The sequence below is a fragment of the Erythrolamprus reginae genome, chromosome 3, assembly GCF_031021105.1.
Source record: "Erythrolamprus reginae isolate rEryReg1 chromosome 3, rEryReg1.hap1, whole genome shotgun sequence".
Taxonomy (NCBI): domain Eukaryota; kingdom Metazoa; phylum Chordata; class Lepidosauria; order Squamata; family Dipsadidae; genus Erythrolamprus; species Erythrolamprus reginae.
The window spans coordinates 215339906-215362421 of record NC_091952.1 but is presented as its reverse complement, the minus strand read 5'-3'; the positions used below and the strand labels follow the sequence as shown (position 1 = coordinate 215362421).

Sequence of the window (22516 nt, the reverse complement as noted above, 5' to 3'; positions counted from 1 at the left end):
GCGAGAGGTCGCGCCATTTTTACGAAGGGAAACTTGAGGAACGAGTAAGGTTGGCTTGTTTAACTTTAAAAGCAGCTTCAAAATAATTTCCGAAAGTATCCTATTCAATTTGGGATGGTAAAGTTAGCCCAGATCGGTATTAAGATTTCGCCGCTCTATGGACCTACCGAGGAGATAAGGGGGCCACCCAGGCCAAACCCCCCCCGAATCACGTGATCTTCAAAAAAAGAGACCGTTGCGGCTCGTCGCGAGACTTGGCGCGTTGCCTCGCCGCGCGCAGCTCCTTCGCCACGTTGCCTCGCCGCGTGGCGGAGGAGCTGCGCGCGGGCGCGCGATGCTTTTTCGAATCGCCTGCAGTTGATGGCTCTCGAACGCGATCCGGCGGGCCCCGCATTGTCTCCAGTTTTGGGCAGGTTCGTTCCCCCTCGGAACCGCTCGGTCGCCTCCGTTCTTCTGACCCGAGAAACGGGATGGAAGCAAGATAAGGCTGCGACGACGACCTTCTAGCGGACGGCAGCCGAGGGCTTCCGAGGTAAGCTATATGCTATTGCTTCGGGTCCCCCTCCCAAAAAAACTTGGCTGCGCCAGGAAAGAGGTCTTGGGGCGAGAGATTCTTCGGTCTGAGGTAGGTGGTGGAACGTAAAAAGAAAGAGTATGGTGCCCCCCCCCTCAAGAAACCAAAGAGCTCCTTATTTTATAAAAATAGACCGAGTTTTAACCCCATTTTGTCTATCGGCGGAGGGGTTTAACTTCCCCCCTCCCCCCCAGCTAGTCAGTTATCAACTCATCTCTCGAGGTCAAACTTGGCCACTGTAAGACTTGTGGTCTTCAACTCCCAGAATTCTGGCTGGAGAATTCTGGGAGTTGAAGTCCACAAGTCTTAAAGTGGCCAAGTTTGAAGACTTTTGCTTTAAGGACAATATTCTTGCGTAGGGAGGAGCGATCCCGCTTTTTATTGTTGGTGTGACACCAAATTAGTTCGCTCCCCAAGGTTTTACAAAATGGATGCTCGTTTTTTAAAATTTGCCCTTTTAAAAAAATATATAGGAGACTCCTAATAGACGAGTTTAACCTTTGATCGCTTTTGTGTCTGTATCTGCTTCTATAATAACACAGGTCTACAAAAAAAAAATTTTGTGTGATCATCGCAGTTGACCTTGTACTTTTATAAATCATGTTTTGTTCTGATTTCAAAAATGCATATAGGGTCATTCTTTGTCAAGTGGACTGGGTGAAATTGAAGCCTTACTTGAAAAGAAACCATCACCTGTTCTTTGTAATGAAGAAGAAAAATGAAGGTGATTGAAGGTGAGAAAACAGCATAGAAAAAAAAGTGCCCTTTCTAATGAAGATGATTGAAGGTGATGAAACAGAGCTCTCTGTTTTCTCACCTTCAATCATTTTCATTTCTTTAGAAAGAGCGCGTTTTTTTCTATCATATATGTTTCTGTGATGGTTTCTTTTCAAATAAGGCTGCAAAAATCAGTCAAGTGGACACAGAATGACCCTGTAGTTTTTCTGTAGCATGTATCGTTTCCTCGGAGCAGCATCACTATTATGAGGTATAGGAAATATACTGGCGACATTAAGAAAAAAGTAACACAGTTGTACAAAAACAATTTTTTTGTAATCATCGCAGTTGACCTTGTACTTTTATGAATCCTTTTGTTCGGATTTCAAAAATGCATATAGTTTTTCTGTGGCAAGTAGTTTCCACAGCAGCATCATTATAATAAGGTACAGGAAATATACTGGCAACATTAAGAAAACAGTAACTACCCACATACATTGAAAATGCAGAAATAAGGTAATAAGAAAAATGCTTCTATATCAGAAACTTTGTATAATAGAGCAAAACTAAGCATATTTTGGAATCAACACATCAAATTCATAAATCAGACATATTACCTTTGTTGATGATTTTTTTGTTGTTGACCAGTGTAATTACTGGCCTGTATAAATCCTCAGAAATTTTTAAATGGAGTTTACAAGATCAATTCCTTTTCTCGGACTATTAAACTCCTTTTGTTGAATTGGACTTTCTGTCTGATAACATGGGGGGGAAGATATGAATATGCTGAGCTGAATCTGCTTTGATGTGATATGTGCTGGGATTGAATGGAAAAAATGATCAGGGATGGACGAAGCAGCTACTCCTTAAATTAAAAAAAATTACCTGTCGAGGTTGGCGCAGTGACTATTGGGCTAGTAGCTACTAAACCTACCACTTTATGGGACTGCAAATCATTCTAATGTCAAACAGCGATAATAAATTCAAGGAGTACAGATGCAATAATTTAATTGTTAACTTCAAAAGAATCTTAAGTAAAATAACTAATCTTAAGCGACTATTTAAAAACCACTTCAAAGTAAAATTTATTTCAGCCAACAAAAATTTGAAACAGACTGACTGGCAGTACTGGAACCTGCAAAAATATTACCAAATTATGCTGGATTTCATTTTTACATTTGCCCTACTGGATAAATTAATAGCGCATTTTCCAGTGTAGTGCTGCTGAAATTGCAAACTGGTCCCAATATTTTTATGCTTGTGAATGTTGAAGAATTTCTAGAATTTATTGATTATATCATACTACAGAGGCTGGGATGATGACAGAGTTTTGGGAGAATGAATTATTTATATTATTTAAATATTTAAATATAAAGGCAGGAAAGTTATTAAATAGTACCCTGGCTTACTTCAAAGCCTCCAAATGTCACAAGATGGAGCTGTTGTGCAAAAGTATACAAGTTACCTAGCAATAATATATGATGCATTAATATATTGCAGTTAAGGTAAATTATATTCTTAAGGTAGTGTACATAGAAAAACCTGTGTGTAGAAGTAGAATTTGAAAAAGAATATATTCACCTTCAGATTTTTATCTGTGGTGGCATAACATATTACAGTACATAATTATAGATAAAATAGTTTGATGAAACAACATCTCTAGTGCAGGGGTGGGTCTCTGCCGCTTCAGACTGGATCGCCCAAACTGGTAGCGGCCTGCTGGTGATGTTATGATGGTGTCACAGATCTGGTGCCAGTCCATGGGCAGTCCACCATCTTTTTTTGTTTTGTTTTTTCCTGAAATTTTTTACTGTTTTGAAGTTTTTTCCCCTCTGCTGCTGCTTTCAAAATGACCTTCCCACCCAAGTCCGAGTTTATACTTACCTTTATTCCTTTGCCTGAAGCACAGCTGATCAGCTTCTCAGCTGTGTTTCAGGCTGAATATAGCTACTGAGCACCCGCAGAAGCAGAATTGCACGCGATGTGATCTGGTGGTAAAGGTAAATGGAACCCACCCCTGCTTTAGTGTTACAAGTCAGATAAAGAGTTCTGAACTACTTCACAGATTTTAGCAGAGAAACCTATTGATAATAATTTTTTAGCATGTAATTAGGAAGATAATTCCTCGTAATTGATTTTGATAGTGAAGTATAAGTTGAGCTTGTAATAAATCTTTACATAATACAAATGATAACCAAATTCTTGGCTGTGCTATTGTGCCAAATGAGGAACTACTGAAAAAATGCAGAATTAAATTTGGAACACTACACAATATTTTTTTTTAAAAAAACCTATAACTAAACCTGAAAACTCACATTATGAGAGTGAAGCAATGAAAAACTTTATAGTTGTACTAAATTGTGAAGTATAGTAACTTGAAATCATTTTCCAAGTATATTTTGGTAGGCAAAAGGATGTTTTGAAATATATCTGCAAACAAGATAATCATACTTTAAAAAATATTTTAGGCATACTTATTACATTCCTTGTAATTACTTCTCCAAACTAAAATTAATAACAACTAGAAAGAATTTACCGATTCTTCAGAAGAATTGTTTGGAATTCACAGCAATATTTTTATAGGAGAGTTTTTCAAATTGTTAAATCTGACACATCTTTCAAGTTTATTGTATAATAATGCTTTCCAGGCTTTCTGCATGTTGTATTTCTGTGTGTGGTGAATTATCTCCATTGAAAGATTTATATAACTCTAAAGCAAGAAAAGATCTTGTGACAACCCAAACAGCTGCACCACTATTGATAGTTAAGCAGAAAAGACAATTTAATTATTATTGAAATAAACATTCGTAGGAAACAAGTTTGGTGGTAGCTTCTAAGTTGACTAATTTCCGGGACCCAATGCGCAAAGCAAGCATGCGCATGTGTGACTGCACGCACATGCACAAGCCTCCAAAATGTAATGCACATGTGGCTCCCTGTGTGTGCACCACTGCCCAACCCCCGCCCACTTGTGTACACAGCAGAAATCCGAAGAGCAGCTGAGAGGCGCATGCACATGTGCAGCAGAGTTAAACTGGAACGACAGCTCGTGCCATCAGAGGGTGACGCATGCCACCTCTGGGGCGCATGCCATAGGTTCGCCATCATGGGAATAGAGCTTCTCCCTTAGAAGATTAAAATACTGTAGCTGTAATACTTCTTGTTTTGTTATTAGGCTCTTCATATTCAACTTATTTAGTTCTTTCTAGGAATTTTATTTTTTCCATGTTTCTTGACCAAGGCCTGCTCTCAAGCTATGAAGCCATCACGTTAATTTCAGCTACTACTGACCACATATGTTTTCTTTATGACAATCTGCCTCTTACTCTTTCAAGTCTGCCAATGGTACATTCATTGCCATTGTAAGACTTATGCATCTTGCTGATGATTGTCCTCTTCTGCCAATCTTCTCATAATAGTACCATAGGTATAGGCGTCCCATAGGCGGCATAGGAATCTAATAAATTAAATAATATGTCTGCAGAAAGATAATTTGAGTTTGGTCATTTGAGCCTTTAATGGGAATTCTGGGTTGATTTGTTCAATGATATATCAGATTGTTTTCTTGGGTGTCTGTTGTATTCTCAGGAGTCTTTGTCCATCTATCATTCTCTGTTAGGATAGGATTCATTCATAGTTCCATTGTAACTTGCACAATGGTACTCACATCCCACATTTATGAACTTTATAGGTCCGTAAAGCAAAATACCGGTAGTAAGTAGAAAGAAAGTTCATAAGCACAGTCACAGTTTTGTTTAGTGACAGCTTTGCTTAATAACCAAGTTAGTCTTAATTGTGACCACTAAATGAGGACTACCCTTACTTGAAGTTTAATGTGTTGTGTTTATGTTGCGCTTCCTTATTTTCAAAAAAATTTAGACAATAGTGCTTTGTGCTCATTTGCTTCAGGCACAAAAATGATAGGAGTCTGCTATCTTTGTAATTGTAACAAAACATTTCCAATATTACTTTTCTTTCCTCAAAACAAAAAAAATGTTTGCTGTGCATGAGATATTGTATGATGTATTGTAAAGTACAGCAGAGTTTCATAAAATTCATAATATATGACAAACATAATAAAAGAATGCCTGCAAGAATAAAAAGTTCTTTTCAAAAAAAGTGCCCATTATAATACATAGTACCCAGGGTTTTTTGATTGGACATAAAATACATTAAAGTTTTACTACCCCTGGAGCAGACAATAAATTTTGTCCTTGAAGCATATGTGTGTATATGTAATAGGTATTTTAATGCGTCTGTCTTTTAGTTGTGTATAAAATTGCTAACCCCTGGTTCCACTTGGGTATATTTTCTAGAATTTGGTGGCTTTTAATTTAAGGTTTTCAAGAAACTAGGGAAAATATACTTCAAGTATTGATTATTTTGAGTTATTTCCACCCTGCCAAGCTGTCTGAATAATGATGAATTGTGCAAGTAGTGATCATTACTGCAGTTGATGTCTTCATAAATCAGTAGCATCAGCTAAGATGTCCTTGTTCTAATGATTAATTGCTTCTTTGTCAGTGTAGGGATTAGCTAGAGAGTCATCGTGGAGCCATGACCTCTGTCCTCTTCACCCTGTAACTGTAAATTTAAGCCTAGGGATACCATTTGATTGAGACTTTGATGGTTGGGGGGAGAGTGTACTTAGCTCTCAGCCTGAGCCAAGTCTGTAGGGAATGTTTTACTAGTTAAGATAGCTAGAGTCCCAAAGAGTGGAAATTGTAATCCTTAACCTTAATTTCATTCTTATTAGACAAAGTAACTATAAGAAGATTCATTTGTTAGAATGGTGCAAGAATAAAATAGTTTAATGCTGGATTAACTCTTCCTTCGTATTTTTGTTTAACCCTTCCTTTGTATTTTCCCCATAATTTTTCGGACAGCAACAGTCCAAGTCAGTTCATTGTAGAATAAAGGCCTTTTTAGAATTTTATAACTACTTCAACATATTGCAAGTTATTTTCAATTATTGTCTTTGCAACTGAGATATTTCATTCTTTTGGGTGTTTTAAAGTCATGGGGCATTCAGATGTTGTTGCCCAGTTTTAGTAAGTTCCTTGTGTAGTGTATAGTCAGCTCGTGATTCTTTCAGAGAGACTAGCTGTAGCTGCTTCATCAAATCATATATTCCTGTCCATTGGCTAATCCATGTTTTTTCTTTCTTGTCATATTGATATCTTAAACATATTTTACACATTTACCATTCTAGGTTTCTCTTTGTAACTATCCAACTTTTGTACTCTTTTTGTATTTATGAATAAAATATAATACTGTGCAGCTGTATTGAAGTTTATGTGCATAGGAAGTACAATGATCTATTTTATTTCAGTGATAATATTAGTTGATATCATCATGGGTACAGATTAACTCCCTTATGAAATGGCAACAGGAATAGTAAATTTAGAGAATAATTTTATTAATGTATTATTTTGAGGGGAAAAAGATTCAATGTACATTCAAGGAGATGGTTCAGTGTTTTAGCTGTGCTTTGTTTTTGTTCTTTGAAGATAGTATAGAACGAAATCTCCTATATACCGTACTTGCATATCAAGCAATTATAAGCAATAAAATACTTTTTATTCATAAATATATTTTATACATAAATGCAAAATTTTAAAAATCCTAAATGCTTCCATTTTATTACATAAAAATAGTATCACACTTAAATATTGCCAACTGTTTGATTTCTCCTTTTTTTGTTTTTGTTTTGGAGCAATCAGTATACCTCATTGGATCCCATATTAAATGGTGAGTATTGCTCTTACTATATAAAGAGAGTAAGAATTGTGATTTAGATTAATAAATGTATTTGAAAAGAAGAATACCTATTTCTAGAAGATTAAAGTTACATGAATGCTTGCTTGCTTTATATTTCCTTTTTGAAATAAATAAAAATATTTGCAAATTGGTACTAAAATGAAAAATATTTTAATACATATTTTTATTAATGGAATATATATTTTATCACTGGCACAATGATGATTTCCTTTTGCCGTTTACCCATCTGAATGTATGATGTGTATTTCCAATTCTGAGGTGCCAATAAAGCTTTAATTATACCATGAAAAGTATTTGCTTAGATTAGAACATTTAAATATAGTATATTAAAATGTCTTTCTGAACTGATTTAATTGGCATATTTCCCCAAGTAGTCATGAACCTTTGTTCAGAATTTGAGAATTCTATCTTTAAAAACTACTTATCAGTTTAAAATGATTGAAAATTTCACATGAATTTAAGAAGCAAATCTGATTACAAGTTAAATTGAATGAACTATTTAGATGACTAGAGATATTGCTTTTGGAATGTCAAATAATTGAAATTATGTAGTCAAAATATTTTTATTACAAAATTGAACTTAAATGTGTTTTTTAAACTTTAGTTTAATGAAAACATTTGTGTCATTTGAGATTTTTACTCAAAATTTTAAAGATTTGCTAATTTGAAAATAGTTTTATCTAATTTGAAAACAAAAATGACAATTTTGAATGAACCATTTTTATTTAATATACTACCTTAATATAACATTTGCTGCTGTTTGATGTGACATACTGATCTCCCTATTTCTTTGCAGGATATAAAAAAGAAATCGAAGAGTGATCATTTTCCAATATGAAATTTTAAACAAATCCTTTATTTTAATGTTGATGTAATTCTATTTTTTTTTTAAATGTATAAGACAACACTTCAGCATTTTCCTAAGGATATTTTTCACCATATTTTTTCTTAGATTTCTGGGAAAGAGTATTTTTTTTTGTTAGCTTGTTTTCTTGTTTCTGCATGAAGATTGGGCAAGGAAAAGACACTTGCCATACATGGTTATTTATATACTATTTTCATACATGTGTGTAAAATCCAATCTCACAGCTGTGGTTGACTTATATATGTATATCTTTGTTTTTAATGTTATTGTAAGCCTTAGTGAGCACTTATTCATTTTGAAGTCTAGTAATGAACTGTCATTTATATTATGTGGGAAATTGAATAAAAACAACCTGTATATTTTTGAATTCCTTTAAATTTCATTTCTTGTTTTATATTATAGAATCTGATTCTGATTTTTGGGAGGGAAAAGTAAACTCCTATGTGAAGAATTTGAATACAATTTCATTAACAGAATTTGTTGAGACAACTAAAACAAATGTACCTACTTTCCTATGCTTGTTATAACATTCAAATTAAGAAAAATCCAATAAGACATAGAGAAAACACTATGTACAGCAAGAAGAGAATGTTAGCTTTAGCTGAAATGCAAGACTTTTTTTTTAAAAAAAGGTTAAATTTGAAACATTACAGCAGGGAGATCACAGTCAAGGCCCAGGGGCCCAATCCGCCCTCATGCCTCACAGACGCCCCCGACATAAATGACATGACGTTGAGTTGGTCATGTCTACTCCAGCCCTCTGCAGTCAAACACAACCCTACGCGGCCCTCAAATTGAGTATAACACCCCTGCACTACAACATTGAGTCATTACAGCATTAATATATTCAATAACATAACTTGGAAGGACAAAGATAGGCTAGATGAATGAATTAATTTTCCTGAGAATTGGATTCAGTATTGTGCATTGTTAAATTTCACTGCTGAGAACATGTGTCACAGGCCCATATGTCGCAATGAACTGTTTCAATTGTTGGTAGCACTCCGTCAAGTAAAAATCCCTTTGATTCAGGGAATTCTCAGAATTGAGTTCAAATGGAAAAAGTGCATTAGGAGCCACACAAAATACAGATGCACCTGTGTAAAGAAAATTAATTAATCTTTTAACTTAATTCAAATTTTAAAATCACAAGTTTGTCTAGGAATTTTGTTTTGAACATACATTTTCAAAAACAAATTATAAATTTATTTGGAAAGTTGCTAGAGTTAAATATTCTTTCATATTTGAAATATAATTGCAAAATTAACCTTTTGGGAAAAATGCCTTTCCATTTATCTTTAAAATTACCTACACCCTAATATCAATCTCTATGTAATACTGTATATCAATTCAGACTGCTAATAAGATTCAAGCTATATGATCTCCAACCTGTTGCTTGAAAGAGAGGATACACCAGGGAGAGAACAATGGTGACATACCCTCTTGATTTTGAATTATCCCACAGGGAACGTTTTTCATCCGAACAAAAGGGTCCAAATAACGCCTTACAGCAGTGGTTCTCAACCTTTCTAATGCCGCGACCCCTTAATACAGTTCCTCATGTTGTGGTGACCCCCAGTCATAAGTCTAGTGCCAATTCTCCCAACACAGCTTTCAGCTGATTAGCAGGAAGATCAGAGGGACACTCCCACTGTAAACGCCTGATTGGTCGGATTATAAAAATACATTCCAAGGTGCCAGAATAGAAGCTTTAGTTCCTAACACCATGGGAAAATTGTCTTTTTCCATGGTCTTAGGCAACCCCTGTGAAATTGGTCATTTGACCCCTAGGTTGAGAACCACTGCCTTAAAGAAACCTTATTTAAAAAGCTGTAATATGGATAACATAGTACTGTACTTTAAAAAAAATTATTATAACCAGTGAATAAAAATTATCTTAATGCTTGAAGATTCAAATGTTTGCATTTGTTCAATTTCCAATGTCAATTGGAAAATGATTCCTTGTATAGCTATATTTAAGAATAATATAAACATTTATTTACTTTCTACCTCAAGAATAGGAGCTTCAGACGCTGAAGTATTATAGGTTTCATAAAGTTGAACCTTAAAGATTATTAATAGTTCAGCAATAACAGAACATACTTAATTTTCCAAACCAATTCTTCCACCAAAGAACCCCACACATCATCTGCGTTGAATCAAATCTGAAAATTGAAACATATGCTACTACAAGGCAAATAGTAAAATATCTCCTACCATTATTTTTCAATAACATTATTTCAGCCTATTGATAAGAGGAAAGACAACAGAAATCTCATGAGCAGCATTTGCCTACTATTTGGCATCTTCGACCTTGTGTGTTCAGCTAAATGTGTGAAGTCTCCTGTTAAGGATTTTATGTGACCTTATTTATGTATGTATGTATGTATTTATTTATTTATGTATTTATGTATTTATGCATTTATTTATTTATTTATTTATTTATTTATTTATTTATTGGGTTTGGATGCCGCCCCTCTCCGTAGACTTGGGGCGGCTAACAACAGTGATAAAAACAGCATATAACAATCCAATATTAAAACATTTAAAAACCCTTATTACTTGGACTTATGAGCAATTGCCTGACTTAATTTTTTTACCATATTTTAAAGTAAGAGATGATTCAAACAATAACACTGCAATTAAAACATCTTGTTCGAGTACTTTTGTCCTTAGACTCAGCTTAGCATGCGCTTTGGACAACGAAATCCTACAAAGAAAAATAAAACGTTTAAATCCATTGTACATATCAGATGACTAATTTTCTCATTGAAAATCTTGCTTTTATGATTCCAGAGTACGTAATATACATGTATAGACACTATTTCATTCACGCACACCCAATTGCTGAACAAATAAACTGATAAAAGGATTAATATGTTTGTTTAGTGGCCTTTTTATGGTAACCTTGGTGCTGTTTGAAAACTGGATAGGAAAAATCCAGGGGTCTACTCTGATCACTAGCAGAATGTCTTGCAGTGAAAATGACTCATTTGCTTGGACTTAAAAAACCAACTGAGCAGAATCACAACAGCTACTAGGGATAAACAGCTAACAGTGCTATTTGAAAAGACATTGAATATGTGGATCAAAGTGGACAACGCTTTCTTTGACTTGTGCATGGGACAACATACTTGTGCGAACCAGACACACTTGATGTATGTTCTAAGCAATAGTGCTTCGATGTTTGGACTAATACCTGGACAGAGAGAAAGATTTCTATGTCACTGGAAGCACATTTACGGATACACGTTTGAATGAGATCAGGGGTTGCTAATTAGTACACCTCACCATTTCATCTATTAGTCCAACCAAGATGGGCAGTAATTACTAATTAGCAAGTGTCAACTTACAAGATTTTTAGTGAAGTTGCTGAGATATTAGGTCCATTCATGAGCTGTGTTCTGACTCTTCGACTTGCTAGATAGTAGCCATGAATTAACCTTTCTGATTCTGGACATAATTCTACATGCAAATTCTTTGAAAAAGCAAGAAACTGAAATGATAAATTATGTTTTATGAAAAACCACTAATATATGTAATTATATTAAATAATAAAATATTAATATTTTAATAAAATGTTTTAATTTTAAAAAATTGTTATAATTTCTAATAACTACTTACTTCCTCATAATCTTGCGTTTGGAGCTGTTGGGTGACAGAATATATATCTTCTGAATTAATAGATTTTTTAAAAATGAAATTTGTAACAGGAAATGGAGACTGACAACATGATGCTTCATTGCAGTATATCAAAAGTCCAAATGCATCTATCAGGGTAGTTGATATCAAGCTTAAATCCTAATTGTAAAAAGCAATTTAGAACAAAATGTTAACATTTTAAAAATATTTAAAAGTAAAAATTCTAAAAATGCAAGATTCAATATTTTTCAGAAAGGAACCTTCAGAATATTACTTAATGGGCTTATATGTGTTATGGGAGTAATTTCTTGGATATTATTTATCCTGTTATGATTTTTATTTAATTTGTTTATGTTATTTGGATAAAACAAGGTGTTACAGAATAATGAAAATATGTTTCTTGACTGGGAAAATTAACACATAGAAAATGCCTGCTAACTTGGCATTTTATCTATAGTGCCTTTCTAAAAGGTATTACTGTTCCTAATCAATATTGTATAATTACTATTGTAAGTATAGACTCACCAACTGGCCAGTTACAGTATTATCCAGTTGTGTATGCTTTTTTGAAGATAAATCCGCATCAATAAATGACCAGAAACTAGTTTGAATTGGAAAAATAACCTGCTGATCAGTAGTTTCTCCATATTTCTTTCCTGGAATGAATTTAGTAATTGTCCTGCTCTCTAGTACTAATCAAAACAGCAAGAAGAAAAATTCTATTTAAAATATGGTGGCTTATATAACTTACTTTACAGTATGTGCTAAATCATTGCTATTAAGGGAACTTGGATATTATTTTCATATTTCCCAATTTTAGAAATTTTCTTTCTATAATGCTCCTCTGTCAAAAGTATCATTCAAAAGGTTTACATGGATTGGATCCAGTCTATCACGATGAATAGAAGAATTCATTCTATTTATTATTATTATTATTATTATTATTATTATTATTATTATTATTATTATTTAGATTTGTATGCCGCCCCTCTCCGTAGACTTATTTACTAAATGAACCAGCATTGATTGGAGGGCTTCTGTTAAATAAGTCGGGTATTTCCCAGTCTGTTTCAGATAATTCAAAATATATTTAGGGGATTATTTTTGTAGTGAAAATAGCAATCTTTACAAATGAAAATCATCTTAGTCCAGGTCTGCTGGAACTGCCAGAATCTAGAGAAAACATGATTAGTTTAGGCTCTTTTTTTAAACTATTGTATGTGTAGTTTGATATGTACATTTATCAGGTAATGGAGCTTGACATTTCTCAAATTGACTGATATAGAAATATCTTAAAAGAATTTATCTGGGATTTCAAAATTGTAAGGCAATTTAGCTGAACTATTGGTCTTACAAATAGTTGCTAATTGTTGTACCTGCTTGTAGTTGTTCAAGTTTTTCTTTCTTATATGAAGTCAGCTCTCCAATGAAGCATATTCCATTTTTAGCCATTAAAGCACTACCAGCCTGAATAATAGCACTTCCGGTTCCAAATTTATCTTTTGATACAGTTGGAAAAACTTCACAAGATGGAAAGTGCCGAATGCCTCGAGGCACAAGACATATACTATAATTCATAATTCTAGATGATTGAGGAAAACAAATAATTCACCAACGAATTTGCAGTATTTTAGATAAATAAATTTACAGATAATTCACCATGGCACTGAATTTCAGTTGAATAAATCTACATACCTACTGCATGCAGAAAAGGGGATTATATGCATAATTTGGATTGTAGCAACATCAGTTATTGATACCATAAAATACAGGTTGCTAAATTGTGTGTGTGTGAGAGAGAGAGAGAGAGAGAGAGAACGTTTTCCTACTGGGGAAAGATAATAACATCTCCATAACAAAGAATAATTACCTTTCCAGTATAAGAGAATCATTTGTTATTACCAAAAGATCTAAGTAGTCTGCTGTTTCGTCATCTCCATCAAGAGTCTGTACTAAGCTCAACATTATGGACAATTTCAGAATATTATAAATGCCAGATGGAATGACTTTTGAAGCAAAGCTATCAGCCAGAATTGCTGTAAATTTCCAACATGAATTTGAAGTCAAAGAAAGCAGGTACTTAATTTTTTCACTGACACAAGAAGGCCCTGATACAAAACAAAAACAAGATTGATACCTTAACATCTAAAGGATGAGATTTGGTAAAGGTAAGAGATAAATGAAACTGCTGCTTCCAGTAGAACACAACTCTGGATTCAATTCATTATAGGTACATCAGGAAACGATATAAATAAACAGCACTAAAGGAATATCAGATTCTAAAATTCTAGTTCAAAGGGGAGATAAATTATTGAATTCTAATAAAAAAGCGTGGGGACCTGAAAGATTTCAATTTCAGGGGATACATGATGAAAATTAATTTACGGTAAGTTTTATTGGATTTATAGGCCACCCAGCTCCTGATGGAGTCTGGGTGGCGTACAAAAATTGTTAGCTAGGCGAACAAAATTAGAGCAGAAAAAGATTTAGGTTTGTTTTTGAAGATCAGATTAAGAATAGGGATACTTGGTTCTGAAATTAAAATTCATGTTATAGTACAAAACAAAAAGAGATCAATATTAATGTTATTTAGTCGTGGATTTTTATTCTTTCCATTCCAATGAAAATTCATTTTGCAACAAGCAAACGAGTCAAATTTTGAGTAGGGAAAAAACTTACGAAAGAAAAACCCCAAGTTTAAAAATTGATCAGACTCAGTGGGGGTGCTCTGACAATTTGCCATGGCACAACTTGTCATAACCAACTCACCACAACTCACTGTGGGACAAGAGTTATGCTACTATCAAAGAAATGGTGCAATACAATAATTAAAGGATTGAAAAAGTGGGAGCAAATGAAATGTGAATTACAAAATTTAAAATATTTTTAAATTTATTTTAAATAATTAAATTTAATTGTTAAATTGTTTCATGGCGGTGAACTGTCTCATGTCCAGTTGGCAATACAGTGAATTGGCTGCGGCAAGTTGTCCCATTCCGCTCTGGGTCAGCAGAGTAAAAAAATTCCAGTGCATCTCAATTGGAAGGGCAGTTGAGCAATGCCTCCGAATGTTGCCAACTGTTCTCATTCCATAGTCCCTCTCTCCTGCTGCCTACATGATCCAGGATGGATGGATTATGTGCCATGAAATCAATGTCACTTTTAGCTCACCCAGAGGAGAGTTATTACTAAAGAGATGAACAGAATTCTAGAAGCCATGCTTTGAATGCTTTCTCTTCTTTCTCAGGAACTTTTGGCTCCTGAGCTCACCAGATATTACTCTCCCTGCCTCTCTTATAGAGCAGTGTTTCCCAACCTTGGCAACTTGAAGATATTTGGACTTCAACTCCCAGAATTCTGGGAGTTGAAGTCCAGATATCTTCAAGTTGCCAAGGTTGGGAAACATTATTATAGAGAATAAATGTGCTGAAAATTCAAATACTTTTTTTTCACAGCAAATATATTAAATAAAGCAGTGATTCTCAAATATTTTCATTTTAGTACCTGTGTTAAAAATGTTTAAAAACCCAAATAGATGGGTTATACATATCAGTATTTATTGTATTAGAGATTAAAACAGACATTTTAAAATATGTATATATTTGTCTTACATTCCCCTTGAAAAGAATCCAGGGACATTCAGAAGTCCCTAGATCACACTTTGAGAACTGCTGATGAAGAAAATTGGGATGAAAAAGAAGAGACAGTTGCATGTCAGTCACCCATTATTGGAACAAGCATATTATATTGTCTATTTTCACTGGTCTCTTGTCCTACCTGAAGAATTAGAAGGATATACGCTGTTAGCTTCAAGACAAATTGAGGCTTGTAAGCAACTTTGCATACAGATAGGAATTCCTATAACTTTATATTGATTTCCCATTTTCATTTCATTGGATAATTCATCTTGGAAAAAATACAAATAGGCAGGTGAGGATTTTCCATTCGGCAGAATAATTCTATGGACTCATTCATATCCCTTGCAATAATATAAAAATATTTTTAATACAATTTTCCAAGTTAAAATATAAATTCAACCGAAAAAAGGGAAACAACTATCAAAGCAAACATTGAAACAAAAAAGTGTGCCAAAAAAGCAACATACACATATTGTTCCCCCTTAGTTGAATACCGATAGATATAGTTCAAGAATAATAATACAAATATTACAAATCCATAGTGTTTTGATGAGGCTGACAATGATGAGTTCAGGATAGGAATATAGTGAGTTCTTTTTAACCATTTCGTGAACATTCATCCTTCTATCTATTCATTAGATTCTGATATATATAGCATTTTGGCTTCAGTAATGAGACATTAGACATGTGACTTTCATGATTCTTTTTATTTGTTTTGAATAGGAACATTGATATCTTGAAATGTTAACAATTGTAATAGTAGTAACATCTACTTTCTTAAAAATAGGACTACATTTAAAAAAAATATCTCCTGGCTTCTCACCAAACATAGACTTCTACATTCAGTTTGGCTTCTGCTGCAGAATTGCTATAATTTATCTATAATAGTCCCATCAGATGGATTCTAATGTTTGTCCTAGCCAAGGACAACTGATCTCCCATAGCTGATTTCTTCCATTTCTCTATAATACTAATGCAACCCTCATACCTTTCCAATTGACAGATACAGTTTGTGTGTGATTTAAACAATGCTGTTGGTCTGCCAGCAGATAGTCCCATTCCCTCACCATCCAGAAAAATCTGGCTTACAAATGTATTCTGCAGAAGCTAATTATTTTTCACTTGCACCCCAAAATAATACCTATATGTTGTTAGTCTCCCAGCCCTGCTCCTTTACATGTTACAAAAGGTAATTGGTGACTGGAATCAGAAAGAAAGCACAAGAGTACATAAGTTACTGCCTGAGATTTTTCTGCAGGAACTTTGCAAGCAAAACACCATATTTTGGTTTCATTGCTAAAGCACAGTAAAATTCAGTTGACGGCCAATACAATTTATGTTAACTTTTCTGCCAATTCAACAGCAGAAACAATACACAATAACAGCCGTGAGAGAGTACTCTAAGTCAGGGTAATTGAGGCTCATAGCTCAGTATTAGCCTTCTTGAAATTAATAGGGGAATACATTCTTAAAACAAGTCCAAACAGATGTGATTTAACCACAATTTCTGCCAAGAAAATTAAATGGCTTTTTTTCAAGCTTTGTATACATTTTTATTATGGTGACGTGACAGTTTAGAGTGCATATACAGAGTGCGTGCCAAAAGTAATGTAATGCAGTAATGATCTCTTCTATGGATGAAAAACGGGTTCCTTTCAGGGCTGGGAACAAAAAGAAGTCTGCTGAGGTGACGTCAGAACTATAGGGGGGGGCAGCGTTGGCACCTAGTGTTTGGCCAGGAACTCGCGGACTCACAGTGCGTTGTGGCAAGGCATGTTTTTCATCCATAGAAGAGATCCAATCAGCAGTGACGAAGACCTTGTGAAAGGTCCCCGAAGATGCCTTCCAGGGCGTGTGTACCGGTCATGGCAGAGTCGCTGAAAAAAATGTGTAGAGGCCCAAGGACAGTACTTTGAAGAATTTAAGTGTTTGTGCAAATCTGTTCAATAAATTACTTTTTAAAAAATTGCATTACTTTTGGAATACACTCTGTATATGCAACTGGATCATAACAAGAAATGGCAAGGAGAAACAGCTAAATTAAATAATATTAAAATATGGTAGATTACCACACAACATTTTTGTTATAAGAAATGGAAAAGAGAAGTCAAATCTCAGCAAGACAAGATACTGCTGCAGTAGTTAAAGTAGCTCTCTTTATTTAATTGAAGCCTTGAATTTTATTGTTATTATTTCCTATTCATTCATGATTTATACAAAAGTTAAATCTAAAATAATCATATCATAACATTTATATTTTATTCCCAAGACAAATACACTAAGAATGTAGAATATCTTTCTTCCTTCTAATCAAATCCTTGCTGAATATTTTGAAAAGTAAAACATGTCTCACTTTTCATTCATACAATAATTTTAAAGTATATAATAATTGATGCAGAAAGTATCTTTCCCAGGAATTTAAGAAATAACATTGTTGAAAACATTGAAACCAAATGGTGAAAAGAAGTTTCTGAATTTAAATTCAGATTTCTAACCTGTGAATTGTACCAAATTATGCAAATGTGAAGAATTCTGGAAAACAGAAAACTGACTGGGAATGATGCTGGGATACTATAGCCTTTCCATCATAACAGCAGAATTTTAGGGAGATGTGTCAGTTCATCCAAGGAAGGAGTTGACTGGGTGGGAAGTATAGGAGCTGTAGGAATTCTTAAGAGCACAGATGGATAGAAAAAAAGAGGATAATCTTTGGGTGTTTGGACTGGATGCATTATAAATGGATATGATTGTAAAATACTTGGAAATATAATGTTCCTGTTATGTAAATATGTATCTTCTACTGGCTATTTTGGGAAGGCTTTGCTCTGAAAAACAATGCAAATGCTTAAAGCCAACAAAGAAATGTATGTCTTACCTCTTAGAAACACTGTAAATGATTGAAATCTGAAGTGTGTCTTACTTCCAGAAAATCCCTGAAACAAGCTAACTGCTTTAGAGTCAATCATTTCAATCATTTGTTTATCTTAAAAAGAAATATATATGTATATATATAAAAAACACACAAATACACAATTTTTGTTTCAAATAACTCTTATTTGTTGAATTGATCCTAAAAAAGGTTTAATTTATTTATTTTTAAATTCCACTTGTATCTATTTTACTGATGTACACACACTTGCCATTCATGTACTGTACTTTTCTAAACCTAGTTCACATTTGTGTGTTCTCCGTTTTCTCTATGTTGTCTAGTAGCCATCCCCCTTAAATGGGATCCCTTTAAATTGTATCTTGTTGAATTAATATTTAATTAAGCTTTTCAGTTTTTACCACCAAGAACTCGATATTTCTTGTCTTCTTTCAATGGTGACATACATAAGCTGCATACAAAATCATTTCTTAGTGTTGCAGATTCTGTGGCTCCAGCAGTATGTACTCTTATATATTGAAACCCTATAATCATATAAAAAATTGAATTCGGTTTTCTAAAAATTCAGAAGCAGATATTTTTCATTTCTTAAAATCAGAAAACTGCTCAAAATCTATGCACTTTAACAGGCTGTTTCCATATCATACTGAGAACATGACCACCCTTTTATATCACTTATAACCCAAGTCAGATAATTACTCTATTATAGTATCTTGATATGGTTGCCTTGGTTGGCTACAATCTGTATTTTATGTCCACCAAAGTTAGATTAGTAGAAACAGGATGAATATTGAAGAAAATAATTATTTTCTGCTTCCTCTTGCTTTCTATTTATATGCTGTAGGAAAATAATTTTGACTAACATATGAATCCACATGGGCAATGAAATATACAAATATACAAAGTTATAGACTTTAAAGTTGGGCTTCAAAATTAAAGAATTTGAGTTCAAACTAATTTGAGTTCAAACTTACTAACATACCTTCAGAAAACTGACATGTCTCTTCAGAACAAACAAATTTTGCTCCCTGGGTATACTTTGTTATGATACTCGTTGCAATCACTATTCCCTCTGCCACATAAAACCTCTGAGTAGTATGATCAAATGGAAATTTGCAAAGACTGAGAACGTAACAGGGCAAGGAAGGTAAATGTGTTAGTTTCAGGACTATGTTCATCTAAAAGAGAATTAAAAGTGATTGAGCTGATTACAAATAGGACAGACATTTAAATATTGTCATTATTAAAATGTATAATATCATTATATAAATAAGCCAGGAAGAAAGCAGGAGTAAGTAATGCTTTTTGAACAAAGAGACACATTTAGGTTGTATAGTTTGCCAAGGCTAATGAATTAAAATAGCCAAATTGACATCAATACGGGAAAAAATAATAAAATAATTGTATTATCTTGGCCAATTAAACATGCCCAAGAAGTCCAGCAGAGTAGCATGAATTCTGAGTAGATGAAACTATACAGTATAAAGTCTGTTTCCCCCCAAATTAATCGGAAACATAGACCCAAAAAGGTTACACCCACATAACACAAGAGACATTTAACGGGACATCTGCAAATAGGAAAAAGGATGTGTTTTTAAATATTAAATGATCACACCATTCTACTTCCAAAGTTTAATTGAATATACAGTTCACCCACAAGCTTAAAAGTCAAATTATCCTGTATATTTTTATGTCAACTTTTTTTTAATGCAAGCACATTTTTTTCAGTAAAACAAGATAAATCCTGTGTCATCTACTATAGTAGCTCATCTAGTAAACTCTTTAAGTTGACTTACATTATATAAATAAAGGTTCTTAAAATGAGGTTATTTGTATAAAGTTTAAAATCTTCTACAGATCAATTTAGTTCCGCATCTTATTTTTTGTAATTTTATTTCTGAGATATACACCTGCAGGCAAACTATTCCATTACATACAGTGATTCAGTGCTGATCATAGACTGGGAACAAGTCTGTGATTGAGGATAGTATGGTACATAGAAATCTACTTTTACTATTAATGTTAAAAGTTACTAAACAACAAGAAGTGTCTATGAATGAACATTTGTAGGCATGTGGATATTTTCACTGTTTTTTCCTGTGTATCCAATGTTACCATAAATGAATTTAAAATAAATGCATTTTACCTTAAGAATAATATTTTTAAAAAATTATACAAAAGAGAAAAAATCAATCGGGTAGAAAGCTAGGTAATTAAAACAACAACAAAACTTTGTCATTTGCTGGCATAATGTAATTAAAATACAAATTATTTTATAAAAAATAGGATTGAAATAATGGTGAAAACTCACCTGAGCTTCAGTCTCTATTTGTTGAATTAATGACAATGTTTTAACTGCAGTAAAACATACCTGTTAATTTTAAAACTTAGTTCAATTTATGAGAAAATTATGGTTGAGAATACTCAGAATATTTGATCAAAATTTAAGATTCCTTACTGATTGAAAAATCTGGGTACTCTTCACAGGTTTATGCAGAATATAATTTCCAAGGGTAGCATCCAACTCAGTAATATCAGATGGGTTTACCAATATTAGAAACCGGAAAACAGCACAAGTTTGGCTAGATTCTGAAAGGTCAGATATGAATAAATGTTAAAATTTCCTATTTACTGTTTTAAGATAAACAATTCTGATTACTTAATAATAATTTTGGGTAAATACCATTATTACAATATGATTTACAGTCAGTAACAAATTTATGAAGACCACCACTCCTGTCAAGATAAAGTAAAGCAGCTTCTTTCATTTTCAGAAGATTCAACTTCATTTTCTCCAATCTTGTTTTTCCACCCAATCCTTAGATTACAAATGTATGTTTCTATGAAGAATAAAAAAATATAATTGTGGGATAGTTAAATGGGCAATAAAAAATAAAATAAGCAAACTGTATTAGAATAATGAAACGCCACATCTTATAATAATAAAGAAATTTGGAACACTGAAAAGATAAATGTAATACTATACTGTATATATTCCCAATACAACTATATTGAATGAATCCCAGCGGCCAGTTAGGCCCTGCAGAATTGTCCTTCTCCAGGTCCTGTCAACCAATGTCGTTTGGCGGGGCCTAGGGGAAGAGCCTTATTGGTGGTGGCCCCAGCCCTCTGAAATCAATTCCCTCCAGAGATTCGCACTGCCCCCACCTTCCTCGCCTTCCGCAAGAGTCTCAAGACTCACTTGTGTCACCAGACCTGGGGCAATTAGATCTAGTCCTCCTGACTACTAAACGTGATGTATTTATTATTAATTTCAATTGTGAAGGTCAGTGAGATTTAGTTGATTAATTTCAAAACTGAAGATTGAATAAATTGTAAAAATATAACAATAATCAGCTTGGATGATTTTACATGTATGGATAGGTATAAAGTGTAAAATTGTCTAGGCTAGTAGACTTTTTGAATGGGAAGGCTTTCAGCTGGCAGGGAGTGAATGCCAAAGATGAAAAGGCTTGTAACATGCAGCACTTGAAAGAGACAATGATGTGTATTGTGGGGTGATCACATAGCATTACAGTACTGATATTTGTCAAATAAGAAGGTGCCTGAATATAGGTTAATTCAGAATAACCGAGTTGGAAGAGATCTTGCAGGTCTTCTAGTCCAACCCCCTGCTTAGGCAGGAAACCTTACATCATTTCAGACAAATGGTTATCCAATCTCTTCTTTAAAATTTCCAGTGTTGGAGCATTCACAACTTCTGGAGGCAAACTGTTCCACTGATTAATTGTTCTGTCAGGAAATTTATCTTTAGTTCTAAGTTGCTGCTCTCCTTGATTAGTTTCCACCCATTGCTTCTTGTCCTACCCTCAGGTGCTTTGGAGAATAGTTGGACTCCCTCTTCTTTGTGGCAACCCCTGAGATATTGGAATAATGCTATCATGTCATCCCTAGTCCTTCTTTTCATCAGATTAGACCAGTGTTTCCCAACCTTGGCAACTTGAAGATATCTGGACTTCAACTCCCAGAATTCCCCAGCCAGTATTTGCTGGCTGGGGAATTCTGGGAGTTGAAGTCCAAATATCTTCAAGTTGCCAAGGTTGAGAAACACTGGGTTAGACATACCCAGTTCCAATAACCCATTCTCTATTTTAGCCTCCAGTCCCTAATCATCTTGCCACTCGTCTCTGCACTGTTCCAACATCTTTTTTACATCCTGGCATCCAAACTGGACGCAGTATCCCAATAGGGCCTTACCAAGGCAATATAAAATCACCTCCAACTATTGAGTAGGGTAAGGGAAACAATATTCCTTCCTGCGATCTGTTTAATTCTACTTATTAAAAAAGAATAACCCTGTAACATGTCATAAGGATACAGCTGAATGGATTTTGAAAATGAACCCAGAAGCCCCTTCAGATGATAATTCCAATGAATGATGTTGACCTGCC

General features: G+C 34.0%; 1 protein-coding gene and 1 long non-coding RNA gene across 2 annotated transcripts; one reads left to right on the top strand and one right to left on the bottom strand.

The window, feature by feature from the left end:
- The first annotated feature begins 227 nt into the window (after positions 1 to 227).
- On the top strand, positions 228 to 8308 carry LOC139165023 (uncharacterized). Its single transcript, XR_011558725.1, has 3 exons — positions 228 to 532; positions 7008 to 7042; positions 7869 to 8308. It is a non-coding gene; the product is annotated as an uncharacterized lncRNA (long non-coding RNA).
- Positions 8309 to 8844: 536 nt separating this feature from the next.
- MCMDC2 (minichromosome maintenance domain containing 2) lies at positions 8845 to 20896 on the bottom strand. The gene is made up of 14 exons (XM_070747884.1): positions 20788 to 20896; positions 20563 to 20693; positions 20416 to 20475; positions 19087 to 19282; positions 18506 to 18628; positions 18093 to 18200; positions 15357 to 15485; positions 13450 to 13687; positions 12956 to 13161; positions 12105 to 12271; positions 11562 to 11738; positions 11291 to 11433; positions 10538 to 10647; positions 8845 to 9034 (listed from the first exon to the last, which is right to left on the bottom strand). Exons 1-14 carry the CDS (start codon positions 20891 to 20893, stop codon positions 8868 to 8870), a joined length of 2061 nt encoding a protein of 686 aa, XP_070603985.1. The 5' UTR covers positions 20894 to 20896; the 3' UTR covers positions 8845 to 8867.
- Positions 20897 to 22516: the final 1620 nt, after the last annotated feature.

What these genes read in the sequence shown, in the direction of transcription:
- MCMDC2 (XM_070747884.1), bottom strand. Translation starts at nt 20,893, where the DNA reads ATGAAGTTGAATCTTCTGAAAATGAAAGAAGCTGCTTTACTTTATCTT. An exon ending in GAAATATCGAGTTCTTGGTG is followed by an intron (nt 18,201 to 18,505) that starts GTAAAAACTGAA and finishes TTTCTTTTTAAG; the next exon opens with ATAAACAAATGATTGAAATG. An exon ending in ATACTGTAACTGGCCAGTTG is followed by an intron (nt 11,739 to 12,104) that starts GTGAGTCTATAC and finishes TTTTACAATTAG; the next exon opens with GATTTAAGCTTGATATCAAC.